Below are 15674 nucleotides of genomic sequence, written 5' to 3'. Positions count from 1 at the left end.
CTGCTGTTACTGTTGGGGAAAAGAGATAAGGATAAGTATGCTTGCTCGGTATTGACCACGCAAGTTAAGCTCGTATCGAGTTGATTGATGAGAAGGTAGAGAAGCAAGTCACGTTGGTTTATAGTTACAGTGCAACAGCCTTTCTTTCCAACTCAAATACACGGCCCGGGTACATGAACATCGCCTTATAACCGGTCAGTTGTGTTTCTTTGTATGATCCCCCCACTCCACCTCCACCCAAGGACATCTTCGCCGCCCGAGCATCTAGCTCTCCACGTGGGTGACGTCAACAGTGGAACCTCTGTCACCGTCTCCGTCCGACACCGACGGCTGTTATAATTAAGTTTCCCAATCCGACCAGAAACGAGCAACACCACGCCCTATATAACACTGTAACCACACAGTGAAGGACTGCTTACCATCAATCACCTCAAAAAGAATCCCAACAGACGATGTACCTCCTCGCTATTAATTGCGGTTCATCCTCCATCAAGGGGAAATTATTCAACATCGCCAACACGTTTGAGCTCCATGCGAATTTGGCAGTGTCTAATATCAGCTCGAAGGGGGAGAAAGTGAAGATCAAGATCGATTGGGAAGAAGGGAAGGGTGAAGACTCGGTGGAAGAGGGTGAAGACGGTGACAAGGTTGAATGTATGTGCGAGCGCTTGATCAACGATGGTCAGCCAGATGTCTCAGGTGCTGATTGTTTAGGATGCAGATTCCACACTTGTTCCCAACCTGCTCGAGCATCTCACAACCAACAGTCATGTGAACAAGGAGGATATCAAATACATCACCCACAGAGTGTAAGTCTATACACCTCGTTCACTTAGACCACATACTAACACATTAGCTCGCACCTCGTAGCGTCCACGGCGGAACTCACACCAGCGGTATTGTGATTACCAAAGAGCACGAAGAGGGTCTCGGGGAGATGGACAAGTTGTCAGAATTTGCTCCTTTGCATGTGAGTGTGGGGCTGGATCGATTTTGAATTTAGAGGTCATTCACAGCTGACAAACGCTCATCGCAGAATCACCACGCAGTTTTGGCAGTCCGATCATGTCTCGATGCGTTGCCCGACCACACGTCCCTTCTCCTCTTCGATACACTCTTCCACGTGAGTTCTGATTGGAGTCATCCAAACGTTTGCAATATGATCGAAATTGACCGAAATTACATTTGCAGCAAACCATCCCACCAGAGGTATACACCTACGCTATCCCTCCACCTGAGAAAGAGACGGCCATGCCTCTACGCAAGGTATGTATCAGATACGAAGAGGGTTGAGGAAGGTCCCGACTCACTGACGATGATGTTCTTCACAGTACGGATTCCACGGTCTTTCTTACGCTTCGATCACCTCTTCTATCGCAAAACATCTCAACAAGCCTGCGGAAGAGGTGAACATTGTTGTCGCGCATCTGGGTAGTGGAGCTTCTTCTTGCTGTATCAAGGGAGGCAAATCAATCGATACCAGTGAGTGCGGAAGCTGCGGCGCGCATAGCGAATGTTGCTAACACCACATTGCCGTTCGATAGGTATGGGTTTGACCCCACTAGAAGGTCTGATCGGCGGGACACGATCTGGAACCATTGATCCTACTGCGATCTTCCACCATACAGCGAATGCCGCAGAAGACGCAGGCTATTCCGACTACTCTGTTACCAAGGCCGAGATCGTCCTGAACAAGTAAGACAAACCGCTTCACAGCCGAGAAGGGAGATATCTGATTATGATCCACGTTGGCTGTCACAGGAAATCAGGTCTTACTGCACTTGCCGGTACCTCCAACTTTGGTCTTATCCTATCTCGTCTCGATGCGTCTTCGTGTTCTGAAGAAGAGCACAAATCTGCAAAATTGGCATACGACGTCTATCTCGACCGACTTATGAGCTACGTGTCGCAATATCTCTTCAAACTCCTTTCCACACTCCCCATCGAGAAGATTGACGGTCTAGTCTTCTCTGGCGGTATCGGGGAGAGAGGTGTTCAATTACGAAAGGATGTCTTGGAGAGGTTATCCTGGTTGGGCGCTCAAGTTGATGATGAGAAGAATGGAGGAAAGGGAGGTGTTCAGGTTAGGGAGATCACGAAGGAGGGAAGTAAGTTGAAGGGATGGGTGGTGGAAACGGATGAAGAGGGTTGGTGTGCCAAGTTGGCAAGGGACGAGTTTGGTTTCTAAGCGATACGTAGGAGGAGTATAGGACAATCAGAAGTACGACCGCTTTGACGACAGATACGTTGTTTCTCTGCCTTGAACATGCATTTAGATGGGTATACGCATTCGCGTGTTCGGTGACCGACAGCGACAGCGACGGAAATCCCATTACAATTCTCGGGCAATGTTTTTATTGACATTCATGCCATTCACAGGAGTTGATGAGGGGTAGACGGAATAGGGTAAACTCACTCTTCGATTTGACATTATCGTCTTCATTGACGACGGTTGCGCCTATATATCGTACATGTACCGCATCACAGGTTTATCAGTAAGTATTAGGCTATTATATTGACATAAGTGGTCGGGTGGGAGTTGCAGTACATTTCTCGGGTAATCGAATCAGATCAACCGCACGGAATACCGGGGAGATTATTATCGTTGATGCGTGCCTGAAAGAGAGATATTCTCGTCACTGTGAAGCAACCTGTCAGCTGACACTTGATTACTAGTTTACCATAATACATGTTTTGAATACACTACAGATCAACCGATACCCGGTCCATACTATACCCATTCTCGCAGTGATCCGCTTTCTCCGGACCGACCGAACAGAGACGAGACAGACGTCAGAGACACTCACCGCTGTCGCAGTCCCCATCATATACCACTCCTCTATATATACCCTTCTCACTATGTGTATCAATACTCACTTGTATCAGCAACTCAGCACCCCACTGTATCGCATAACGACGTGTGTCCGACGTACATCAAACATCTTCAGTCCAATTTCTCCACATCGTCATCTTTCTACCCAACTACAACCACCACCACCACGACCACCACCGTTACCTGACGGATATACGGTCTACCCCTATCACAACGATATATCCACAATGCCATCTACGACCTCCCAACCTCGACCTGATCAGATCTACACCTCCACTATCCCCTCTCCTCCTCTACCCCGAACAACAGTATTCAACTACCTCTTCCCCGCTTCCTCTGCCAAGGCGGCCACTGATAACTATCCGAAACCAAACCTTAACAAAGTATCGTACATCGATGGGATAACAGGTCAGACCCTAACTCGAGAACAAACAGAGACCAAGGCGAAACAGCTTGCAGTTGGATTGAAGAAGAGAGGGGTGAAAACAGGAGAGGTGGGATGTATTTTCGGGATGAATAGTTTGGATTGGGTAGTCGCTTGTTTTGGATTACAAGCGCTGGGAGTGGTTGTCTCTCCTGCGAACTATGCTTAGTACGTTGGCGGGAGTTTCCCTACTCATGAACGATCCATCGCCATTTGAATCCCTGGAAGCCCTTCACCTCTTCTCCTCTTCACCTTCACTTCTCAACCTCATTCCTTGTACGCGTGCTGATACTCGCCTCGCTCGCAGCACACCCTCCGAACTGCTTCACCAACTGAGCGACTCCACCTCCTCCCTCGCATTTGTTCAACCCGCTCTCCTTCCCGTCTTACTCGAAGCTCTCAAGCTTGACAAATCATACTCCATCTCCCCTGAACGAATCTTCCTCCTCTGTCCCAAGGGTGAGAAACCAAAAGACCTGCAGAACAAATTCGAGTCGATCGAAGAGCTTTTGGAAGAAAGCTTGTCGAAAGATGAATTGAATAATGTGGTTCAGAAATATACAGATGGATTGGAGAAGGATACAGCGTATCTGTGTTATTCGAGTGGAACGACAGGGAGAGGGAAAGGTGTGGAGACGAGTCATCATAATGTCACCAGTCAGGTGGGTTTACCCGTGATAGTGCAGAAATATTCCTGGTCCAGAAGCTAAAAAAAGAACGCTTATCTTGATGCTGTATCAGATCCAAGCGGTCAACTTGGTTTACGAGCCTCAGACGGGTGACGATGTGATTTTGGGTATCCTTCCGTTCAGTCACATCTACGTGAGTGTGCCGAGATAATAAACCGTTGATTAGACGCTGACGAGTGAATGGCTCACTTAGGGTCTCACTGTGTGAGTGTCATATCTGTTATGAATTCACTTCGAGGAATCTCGGTTCCAAGGCGGCGACGAATAAACCTGGCTGACATGCCATTTACATAGTGTCTTGCAACAACCCTTGACTTACAACGGGACGATCGTGGTTCTTCCACGATTCGAAGAAGCGCCAGTGCTGAACGCTATCCAAAAGGTATCTACGGCGATCTTAACCCAGCATGCTACCAAGCTGACCGGTCTTTGTTTCGATCTACTAGTACAAGATAACCTGGGCCTTGGTTGTACCTCCAATCCTGATCGCCCTTCTCAACTCTCCCAATGTCAAAGAGACCACTCTGTCCTCTTTACGAGGCTTACAATCTGGTGCTGCACCACTCTCTTCCGATCTTATTCAAGCATTCGAATCTCGATTCCCCCATATTCGCATCACACAAGGATACGGTCTGACCGAGACCACCCCCGTATCACACGTCATGACGCTCGAAGAAGGTCAAGCTCATCGAGGATGCATCGGCCGTATCGCGCCCACTTATCAAGCCAGATTGGTCGATTATGAAAGTGGGAAAGATTGTGAAAAGGGGGAAAGAGGTGAATTGTGGTTAAGAGGTCCAAGTGTCATGAAAGGATATTGGAGGAATGAAGAGGCCACAAAAGGGGTTTTCGCACCGGGCGGCTGGTTCATGACGGGTGATGTGGCCGTGATTGACGATCAAGGTTATTTCTCGTGAGTCTGGTTGTCTAAAACATCGATCACAAATGAGGACTGGAAAGTTGATCTGTGATATTTGCGGTAACTAGGATCGTGGACAGAGTGAAAGAATTGGTCAAATATAAAGGATTCCAAGTCCCTCCAGCGGAATTGGAAGCGTTACTTTTGACTCATCCAGATGTGGCGGATGTTGGCGTGATCGGTATATGGTCAAAAGAGCAAGCTACGGAATTGCCCAGGTGAGTAAAGAGTTATAGCTCCCGACACAAACCAAATCAAATCAGATTTTAGTGGCCATTCCAGAAGAACAATGGTTACAGTACAGCTAGCTGATGATTTCATCTCAGAGCATATATCGTCCCTCGGGGTGGATTATCTTCTATATCTGAAAAATCAAAGAACGAACTATCTACCAAAATCCAAAAATGGGTAGAGGGGAAAGTATCCAATCATAAACGATTAAGAGGTGGAGTGATCCTCATAGAGGCTATACCGAAATCGCCAAGTGGGAAAATCTTGAGGAAAGATCTGAGAGTGTTGGCTAAAAAGGAGGAAGAGCAGGACGAAGTGAAGAAAGGGAGAAAGGCAAAGTTGTAGTTGTAGTTGCAAGTGGTGATCTGAGTGAGGCTGAGGTCGAGGTCGAGGTCGCTCCATGTGACAAGATGGGCAAGGAGATCTTTTTCATTCATGTCGGGAAACGAGGGAAGGGGACGGACGGGACTTGGATAAGGTCGGCTATGTCGGAAGTGTCTGGACTGCGATTGTCTTATCTAGCTAACTGTGCTGGGAATTGTATCTCGTCTATATCTGCCAATGTATCTATCTGCAATCACCGAAGTGTGGTGTGAGATCAAATGGACATTTCATTACATCGGATTAACAGGTTACAACAGGAGACAGTATTAACGACAACAGCAACAGCTTTGAGAGCTACGACACTAACATATATGATATGGTCACGCTACGGACAGTCGATTGACGTCGATCACATATTAGACGACAAAGTAAGTGCGGTATGAAAAACACAATAGACGACACATCTGAAATACGACACGAACACTTTACAACATTGATCAATGAAGTTGGGCTCGAGGTCACCTTACAACCTCATATACACATTGTGTAAGACCAACGGGCCACATTCGCCCCATACGTCTTCTCTCACTTCTTGAATACATTTCAGGAACGTAGGCGATGTCTTGACAAGTGACCAGCGTTCGACCTGCAGCGGATGAATATGATCACGATGAGTCATGTCGTCTTCAACAACGAGGGCGTCACCACTCACAATATAGTCTAAAACTTCGGAATGCAACTCGTCGTATCGATAAGTCGCAAATCTGCACCCCCTCTTACATTAGTATTCCGATATAGAAGCGAGACCGCCACGACTTACGCCAAAGGCATACAGTTCTCCGAGGTCATCTTCTCCAATAAATGCTCTTGCGCCATACTCTTCAGCGCCTCTAGACGATACCTATTCGCGAGCATGTACACCTCCAATGCGCTAGCTGGCTTTGGCTGAGCCGTGGGGTGAGGGTGTGGGTCTGGTTCAGATTGGAGTCGCGGTAGGGGATAGTGTTGATGAGCTCTGACAAGTGGTGATTTGGGCGAAGTGATCCCGCTCCCTGTACCAGCAGGTGTTGGATTATGTTTTGACGAAGAAGCCGAAGCTTTCGATGCACCGGCACTTCGAGTGGGAGTTTGTCTCGAAGTGCGTTTCGACTCGGCCGCAGTTGACACTGAAAGCACCGTGTTTCTTGAACGAGCAGGCGCAGAGACAGTAGAAGATGGGGAGCGGGTTTTTGTGTTGAGAGTAACAGAGTGACCCGAAGTTCCGAGTACCGATGAGGCAGGTGTACTGACGTTCGAGCCTGAACTTCGTCGACTTGGACCTCCTGTCAATTGCTCCTCGTCTCGATTCGCTCCGCTTGCCACCGAACTTAGCGTCGTCCTCCTACTAATACTCGTCCCAACGCTAGACACACTCTTCACGGTCCTGGTGTCGAAATCGAAATCTGCAAGACTATCGCTGTCAGTTTCCCCCTCTGCGGGGAGCTGGTGATAGTCCCACTCGGATTGACCCATGTAGTGTGCAGATCCAACAGCGAGGAGTTTGGTGGTCTCGTTCTTATCGAGTCGTTGACGTGCAATGAGACGTCGGATATCGTCGTCGCGGTCATCGAAAAGCAGCTCGTTGGTGTAGAGGAAGCTATAAATGAGGGTATAAGCACCTTTGTTACCGGACATTAGATGTAATAGGCAGTCTCACCGGAGGACCCAATACAACGTCTCAAACGACGCATCGTCCACCATGATGGTGGTATAACGTTTACTCTCTGAGAAACCAGACGTGAGCAGATCTCGGAAGTATTCAGACTTCTCCTCAAGGATGTCGGAGTGAGCGTAAAGAATCCTCTTGCGCGACAGCGTCGACGGTTTGATTGTCGATGTGGACTCTGAAGATGACTGAGCATCGGATTCGGGTGTACCGCCTGCTTCAGTCCGACCAGTGATACCGAGGTCTTGAGTCGGTTCCTGCGAGTGGTCGTTGGTTGTATGCTCGAGACACACGAATCTCACATCGCCTGTGTCTCTGTCGAGTAGTCGTCCTAATCCTCTGAGCGTGCTGCTCCATACAGGATCAGGCACCTTGAAAGCACCTTTCGTTTCCCACCTCGGACCGATCCAGATACATAGGACGAACCCATCGTCATGTTGGATCTCGCTATGGTTCGCCAGAAGTGTCGACAAAAGCGGAAGCTCCACAGACGAATACTCGTCGTCTATCGAGAAGTCGCATTCGGTGGTGTGGGACCAGAGATACTTGGATTCGGCAAATCGCTGCCCCGCATTCACGCGTAGGGGCATGATGCCAACAAAGACTCCTACGGTGAAGGTGCATTCGATCGGTTGAGTGTCGAGGTCGAGTGCCGTGATGTATAGAGAAAGTGTGTGAGGAAATTCGGCGTCGTTGCCGGATGCTTTGGCAATCTCGTCGATGGTTGAGTTGGGAGTGTGAGGATGCGGAATGGTGCGAGCTTCAGACGAGTCCACTCATTAGCATTACTCTTCTATAAGGAAGGAGGTAGAAGTTGTCTCTCACCCAGATCGAGCTTGTAGGTTCCACGCATTGTGACCCACCCTCTTGCCATCACATCCGGCAGTATTTCCGGATTGTCCATTTCAGACTCGATTTGCCACAACCCAGTTGGGATATCCTCCACATACCCTTTCAACGACCTGAGCTTATAGATGGGCCATTCGAACGTCTCTGGATCAAAACTTCCCGGCACTCTGCCGCTCTGACCGATATAGTTCGGAGGGAGAGAAGAGATCGCTTGCGGCATATCGCTGCTTTGGTGGCGTGAGTGTGGAGATGAGAAGATACTAGAGGTGAGGAATTGGGATCGTCTGTTTGTTGATGATGTAGATAGACGAGATGGGGTCAAAGGCGTGACCGTTCGAGATGTCGATGAGTTGAGATGAGATGAAGATGTTGAAGAAGAAGGGAGTGGACGGGAAAAAGAAGATGATGTAGATGGAGAAGAAGAAGGGAAGATTGACATCTCGGGGGTTCCGTTTATATATGCGGATAATGGGCCTTTGTAAAGGGGTCGGTGGAAGGAAGGATCGGTCACAATACGATGTTTAAGTGCGGAAAGCTTGGAAGGATTGAACAGATTGAATGAAAGTAGTGTACAAAGAACGTTCAAAGCTGTGCGTATAGGGGTTCAGACTCGGATAGGGGATGATATAGCTCAAACTCGGTGGGAAAGTGACTGAGCTTTGTTGACCGTTATAGCCGGGTTGAGGGAGTTGATCAGAGTATACAAGAGAAAGCTGACACTGACATCAAGTCCGAAGACCCAATACCATCGATTCTACAATGTTACAAAGGTGGTAATACAATGACGATGATTGGAATGACGATACTGATCATGAGAGAGGTGATAACAAGCAATGATCAGCATTATTATCAGCACCATGCTTAGATTCAATCTCGCGTGGGATTCAACAACAATCAATAGTCAGGCACCGAGTGTTTACGCATCAGATTTGGTTTCAGATTTGGAATGGGATACATAATGTCCCCTCACACCTTCTCTTCTCACCCACTCCCCTATCAGTCGTACTCTCTGCTTCCCGCATCACTGCCCAAGTCAGAAGGAGTACTTGCATCCCAAAGGCTGCTTGACAAGACCTCTTCCCATGCATGAAACTTGAGGACAAACTGCTTATCATTACCCACTACCCTCTATCCACGTGAGAGACTAACTTGTGCCACGTTTCTAATATTTGGTAATAGGCGGGGAAATGCGGTATTTAGCATTCAATTGGATCAATAAGTTATCTACCATTGTAATGCGTTCCGGGTAATCAAATCAATCAATCAATTACTCACCTCACACGAACCCCAAAAATCACAAACTGGCCCGACCTCGTCGTAGTCATTCACACATCCCTTTCCACTCTCCTTCATCTTTCACACTTACTTCACTTGACTGCATCCTGCATTCCTCTTCACATTCTCATTTGATTGTCCGTCCGGTTGCTTTTGTTTTACTTCATCTTCTTTGATCGTTTGACTATTCTACTTTCGCTTTCGCTTTCGCTTTATCACAATTTCGATAGATTACCCATTCCTTCCCTATCTCTGATAAATCTCCCGCGGGCCACCTTTCCGTTCGTGTGGTCTCTACCCTCTTTGAGCTTGTGACTTCTCGCTCCAAGTATCCAGACAAGTCTTCTCTGACTCTCGAAACTCGCCTCAGCTCGATATATCAATCACGCACAAGCAGACCTACGACCCACCACCTATCCGAGCAAAATCAACAAATACAACGAGGCTTTTGTCTGTTCAGCCACTTATACCCAAAATTAACTCATCACAATTTGATCACGCTCCGTGACTTTCTACCAGTCCTATCATCAAACGTAGATCATGACTTCCATCACTGCTCCCTACGCCTCTCGAGACTTCGGCCTCCGTTCCTCCCAGCCTCTCGGTACACCTAATACAAGATTCGCTTCGACCTTTGGATCCCCCTCCCCATTCTCAGGCGCCGCCTCCACGCCCACCGTCAACATCCCGAACAACCGTTTGACTACTCCACTAGCACCTCCTCCCCCTCCCCCGCTTTACAAGTCAGCGCACGAACATGTGCCCGGACCCGATCGACAGGTACGATACGCCGGAGCAGATCATACGCTAGGACCGACTTTCAGTGAGGAAGAAGATGGAGATGACTCGGCGTTCATCGCGGCGAAGATGGCAGCGTTAGGTTTGGATCCCAATGGTGTGCCTTACAATCAAGGGGGCTTTGCTGCTGTCAGTTGAGATACGTCTTTTATGATTTCCGGTGCAGCTTACTGACTGGGACTTTCCAGCCTAACGAGAACCGTTACAACGCCCGCCAAAGAGCACCTCAAGGTCCTTCCATGGCTCAGATTTTGGCTCAAGCTCAGCGTCAGCTTCAACTACAACAACTAGCTCAACTTCAGCAAGCCCAGCAACAACAAGCGCTTGTCCAGCTGCTCGCTCAGCAGAGCAGTCAACAGCAACTTCGGGACTCGATGGCTATCCTTGAGCTACAACAGGCGCAGCAGGCTGCGACCGATCGTCAGTATCAATCCCAATCAGCTGCTCAGCAACAAGCTCAACGAGGCTATCACTCCGCTCAACGACAGCCTGGCTATGAGGCGAAACGACTCGCACAACAGCAACAGATTCTGCAGATGCAGCAGCAGCAACAACAGCAAAATCAGTACCTCCAGCAGCTCCAACTCCAACAGCAACTCACAGCACTTCAGCCAGCTCCATCTCAACAACCTCAACCTCAGCCTAGCCAACGGAATGCGCTCGCTGCCCAGATGCAGGCCAACCTCCAAGCAAGGACGGGTCGAGTAGCTCAGGCAAGAGGTATGACTCTCGATGATGCGGAACTACGAGCAAGATTTGAGGCTGCGGCTGAACCAATCAAGAGTCCTCCGGTGGATGAGAAAGCTCGATACAACTTTGGAGTTAACTCGGTGCCGACCACCGCTGCCACTTCGCCCTCCGACAGTGTTTTGCCCACTTCACCCTCATGGCGCTCTTCGCAATCGCCATCTCCGACTAAATCTACCACCGTTATCGCTACCCCCACCTCGAGCAGGACGCCGAGAGGCGGTCGATTCGCCCAGGCTCGCCAAGAGATGGCCGCGGATGGAGATTCGTTCGGCTTCCTTACCGCAGCGTTTCAGAACCGCGTGACCTCAACTTCCACGGCCACGTCAAAGACAGACGATCGACCTGTCTTTGTGGCTCCATCATTGGAAACGACATATAATCAGATTGAAACCGCTAGCACTAGTCCTACGTCGGTGATTTCCGACACTCCCGCACAGACCCAAACGCAGACCCCCCAGCAGCAAGAGAAATCAGGGCGTTACGTCCCCGGGTTAGGATTCGGACGTCCTTCCGCTCATCTGGCTGCGACCGTCAGATCCTCCACCAACCCTTCGAATGCAGGAGAAACCCTCAACGGTAAACACCAGCAAGGTATCAGATCAGTCAGTCAGCCACCTTTACCAAGTCAGACATCCAAGTTGTATGTCGTTCGTCAACCACTTGGTCCTCCCGGCGAGGCCAAAGAGTTGGGCGACAAGAATTTCCAAGCTCTCCAAGCTCGGTGAGTAGCCACCTCAAATACTCTTTATAGTCTATAAGATCGAAACTGACGGTTTCGTTGTGAATGTAGTATCCGACGACAAGCTGGTCTTAACCTCGGCATGTTAGGTCGACGTACCGAATCTCCCTTGAACACACCTGTCGTCGCCTAGTCTCAAACTCAAAACCGACATAATTTCTGTTTCTGTTGTATGGCTTTTATCGGCAAAAGGGATACATGATTTGTACCAAAAGTTATTGCTATCAGTAATGTTTGATGGCCTCAATTCCGTAAGCACTGGGATATACCAACAGTTGGGATATTTTCACTGTGTGCTCTTCCCATACGTTAGCTTTTATATATGTTGATTGGTTAATCAAGTTGTATATAGTATCTACATGATCTCGATAAGATCATTGTCATGAAATGTACTATCATGTCGAGGCATGCACTCTAAACATGACCTATTTGAGGATGCGAAGCGACATGAATACATGTGATAACATACAACTATGATTGACGAAATGGTATTATGTGTGTGTGTGTGCGAGACAATGTCATGTATCGAAGTGATGCTGTTCTTGAAGACTACGAGTTACCAAACATCCCTTCACCTAAGCGACGGGGGCAGGTCGGGCGGGCTCGATACCCTCTGAAGCGGACAATTGGGCCTTTCGACAAGTGGAGAAGTGTCCGGCCTTGCAAGCGTTACATGTGGCGGTGTTGCTAGATAAGAGAGAAGAGTATCAGCAAACTGTTCGGTGTATAGTATATCACGGAAAAGCAGCGGTGAGATAGGCGGGGTAATAGAAAGAGTATGTGGGTGTGCGTGTAAACGTGTAGGTGAGGGTTATGAGCATGTGGGATGGAAGAGGCCGGGATGGGGTAGAGATGATCAAGGGAAAAGTCGGGGAAGACCCCGACTCATAAACTCACCCAGTACACTCCATCGCAACACATCCGTTACCTTGACAGACTGTACATTCTTTTGGGTTGGTCGTACATCCGTTCACTTCAACTTTGGCACAATCGACATCGGTGTTCTGTGGAGCGGGAGGATAATAATCGGGATGAGGGTCAGTCTATGTGACGTGACAAGACAAGACGCAACGCGACGCGAGTGGAGCGAGGGAGGGAGGGAGGGGGGAGCGTAACACGAAAAGTAAGCGATAGTGGGATAGATACATGGGCGGATTGGGAGATGATAAGTTCGAGTGAGTAAGTGGAAGGGTGGAGGTGGAATGGATATAGGAAACACAACTCACGCCGCAGAAAGAACAGTTGGAAGGGTTACCAGTGCAAGACATTGTGTGTGTGTGTGTGTGTGTGTGATTGTGTCTTTGTGAGGAATATAGAATAGAGTGAGTGGTTGGTCGATTGATGTTGAGATGAGAAGAACAATTGTCAAGATCTTGAAAGTTGATCAGATCTTTATACGCGAAAACAATAGATCGTCAAACCCGAATTCTACTGTAATCGGCGCGTCATTACTGGGTGAGAGAGATCTAACCAATCAGATGAGAGGTGTTTGTCATATCACGTGAGTAAGCAAGGAAGGAATCGTAAATGGGGCAAGTGAATAAATAGTTTGGTCAATTACTCAGATTATGTGTGGATGTGGCTCCCGTGCAGAGCAGAGCCACCAACTCTTAGTAAGTGGTAGATAACCAGCTGCGTCAACAAACCCAGAAGTAAGGCCTGCTACGACTGTTAAGGCTGTTGGACACCAATGGTACTGGTCAAAACGAATACAGTGACTTTGTCAACGAAGAGGGCGCACAATTGAACTTGAAAAGTACGTGACTCCTGAATCAGACCTAGTAAACGGACAACTGCGACTTCTAAGCTTGTTAGGAATTGATCGATGAGGACTGCGTAGAAAGGTTGTAGGTACCGCCATTCAGTGGGGACAAGCAGATCGTCCGTCAGCAAATAGCTAGTCTGGCCGCAGTGCGACCCAGTAATATCGAGCCTGGTCAAAAGTTTGCTTACGTCCACATCGTCTATCGCGCCGGTAAGCTGGATATGCGAAAACGCTGCACGAGAAGGATTCCAATCCAAAAGCAAAATGTGTCCAACCACTTGACGTGTTCCTGCCAGAGGGGTATCGCCACACGCTGTATAAACCAGATTACAGACATTCGAAGTCAATGTTTACTTGAAACACTGCAACCGCGAAACGCCATGTGGTCACACTTCTACCGTATACACATTCCACCACCGAACTGCCTTGGCGAAGTTGGCTGCCACTGAAAGTGACCGTTGTTAGGGAGACATAGCCACGCCATCTCAACCATCCATCCAGGTCGCGTCTCTGTTCATTCGTTGGACTGCAAACTCATCATGACAGTAGCCACCGAGGGATACACTGTGTCCTGAGAGGGAGTCATACTCGATCCAACTTCATCAACGTTGGTCTTGGCCGCAGCACGATTAAGTTCCACACGAAGCGAAGCGAATCGGCGATTGCCTTTGAAATCACAAACTACACCCAATTGCTGGATCCATCTTCGACGTGCTACTCTCTCAACCGATGGACGCTCGATGAATTTGTTGGAATCGCTTTCAGACCGACGTACATTTACATTCTGATCTACCCATTGGACAGAGTGCCTGTCGATCATCGAGCGTCGCGATCCTTACGATTTGTGGGAACCTTGTTAATTGTGGTAGAGACACTTACATACTACCTAACTAGTACGAGAGCCACGACTACCTACATCGTTATAGCCGGTTCCGATGTGAGTCATACTTCGTGAGTCATAATGCGGTGCTGGGATACCGTACTTCTGCTACAGTATGGCTTTTCGACCGCTTTACGGCCCATAATCAATCAATGGTTTAATGGTCAATGATTTTGTTTGGGCTAAGGATTTTCCGAGACGAGACGGACGCGCGATTGGCAGGGATGCGACGCGACGAGACGACCGATCCGACCACATCCTCTCTACATCGGAAGATGTCCCGAGGCATTGCGAGAGTTTCCCCGAGATAACTGGACACTCCGAGGGTTCTCTTCCGATTGTTATTCGGTCGGTCGAATCAACTACTATAGCATCTCCCTGTCTTCGATCATATTCTTTTATTTTTAATCAATCAATAAGAAGATTGCTTTTTACGTGATATATCTACCCCTGCTTCAAGGGGGAAGAGGGGGATTCTCCTCATTCTCGGTAAGTTCTGCCTGCTACATTGATCGCATCATGTCTTGCGAGACGCGTCTCCCACTGTATCTTCATTGATCCTGGTAATTACAAGCACAATTACGGTATTGCTTGGTACCAAGGTTGTCACCAAGGTACAAGGACGGGGAACGGTGACGAATCAATCGTGGTTTTGCAATTCACCGTAGTCCCGGCTACTTGAACCTAATAACGTTCTATTTCTTGTCCTGTCACGTTGATGAAAGTGAAGAAAACAAAACACACATTTCGCTTAGTGAATCGATGTGTTCCAATGTGTGTGATTGCGCACGCATGTACGCATGCACACTCGGAAATCGGGAAGGCCGCAAATTGAAAACGCCTTTCCGACATTTGCCGCAGGAATCCCTCACTGAATCGCACGGGGTGGAGGGGTGGCGGGGCTAGGTAAGTAGGATAAATGCTTTCCTATCGCCACAGATCTGATTGGAAGAAAAGGAAGTACAGAAGATGCATGTCAGGTCTAGACTACCCTAATCCCTGATTGATCGAGAAATGTGTCAACATTGTAGTCATGTCGCGTTCGTTGTCTCCTGCCAAGCGTCGCGCTGGACAGAGACGATCACTCGTTGCTTGTTGTCGCTATGTGTTGAGAGACCCACCTAAGAAAGCCAAGCGGGCCGTTGATCCCGGACATATTCCACCTTGCCCATCAACGAAAATCCAGACTCATCCTTCAGCATAACCTTATCATCAAAGGTAAGATTTGCTCGCCTCGGCAATCCAGGTGCCGTGAGTTGCAGTGCAGTGCATTTGAATCACATCAACGTGGGAAGGTCGAATCCCAATTCCAACAGATGCCTGCCGCAATTGCCGGGGGAGGGCAAGGGGGGTTTAGGGGGTCTCTAGAGAAGTTTGTAATGGTAAAACTGTAAAGGGTAAATACTCTACAGCACAACCGTATAACGGAGGACAGACAGACATTCAGGGTTGATCGGAATAACGGGGATTAGAGTTTAGATCGTTTCTGTACC

At 48.5% G+C, this 15674-nt stretch overlaps 5 protein-coding genes across 5 annotated transcripts; 3 read left to right on the top strand and 2 right to left on the bottom strand.

The window, feature by feature from the left end:
* Positions 1–452: 452 nt before the first annotated feature.
* On the top strand, positions 453–2188 carry CI109_103114 (acetate kinase; the record flags this gene model as incomplete). Its single annotated transcript, XM_032001501.1, has 8 exons — positions 453–654; positions 722–809; positions 871–970; positions 1037–1123; positions 1192–1266; positions 1332–1482; positions 1545–1695; positions 1762–2188. The coding sequence occupies 8 exons, from the start codon at positions 453–455 to the stop codon at positions 2186–2188; spliced, it is 1281 nt and encodes a 426-aa protein (XP_031864391.1).
* Positions 2189–3060: 872 nt separating this feature from the next.
* CI109_103113 (uncharacterized protein) lies at positions 3061–5441 on the top strand (the record flags this gene model as incomplete). Its single annotated transcript, XM_032001500.1, has 8 exons — positions 3061–3425; positions 3565–3919; positions 3999–4079; positions 4140–4150; positions 4241–4328; positions 4393–4859; positions 4934–5083; positions 5192–5441. 8 exons carry the CDS (start codon positions 3061–3063, stop codon positions 5439–5441), a joined length of 1767 nt encoding a protein of 588 aa, XP_031864390.1.
* Positions 5442–5943: 502 nt separating this feature from the next.
* CI109_103112 (uncharacterized protein) lies at positions 5944–8194 on the bottom strand (the record flags this gene model as incomplete). Its single annotated transcript, XM_032001499.2, has 5 exons — positions 5944–6066; positions 6133–6184; positions 6241–7056; positions 7117–7885; positions 7951–8194. 5 exons carry the CDS (start codon positions 8192–8194, stop codon positions 5944–5946), a joined length of 2004 nt encoding a protein of 667 aa, XP_031864389.2.
* A 1595-nt stretch (positions 8195–9789) lies between these two features.
* On the top strand, positions 9790–11669 carry CI109_103111 (uncharacterized protein; the record flags this gene model as incomplete). The annotated part of the gene is made up of 3 exons (XM_032001498.1): positions 9790–10176; positions 10236–11518; positions 11588–11669. The coding sequence occupies 3 exons, from the start codon at positions 9790–9792 to the stop codon at positions 11667–11669; spliced, it is 1752 nt and encodes a 583-aa protein (XP_031864388.1).
* Positions 11670–12111: 442 nt separating this feature from the next.
* CI109_103110 (uncharacterized protein) lies at positions 12112–12804 on the bottom strand (the record flags this gene model as incomplete). The annotated part of the gene is made up of 3 exons (XM_065967238.1): positions 12112–12223; positions 12434–12540; positions 12763–12804. 3 exons carry the CDS (start codon positions 12802–12804, stop codon positions 12112–12114), a joined length of 261 nt encoding a protein of 86 aa, XP_065823310.1.
* Positions 12805–15674: the final 2870 nt, after the last annotated feature.

The sequence above is a fragment of the Kwoniella shandongensis genome, chromosome 5 (assembly GCF_008629635.2).
Source record: "Kwoniella shandongensis chromosome 5, complete sequence".
NCBI lineage: Eukaryota > Fungi > Basidiomycota > Tremellomycetes > Tremellales > Cryptococcaceae > Kwoniella > Kwoniella shandongensis.
The sequence above is the reverse complement of the archived record's forward strand: the minus strand, read 5'-3'. Positions and strand labels throughout refer to the sequence as shown.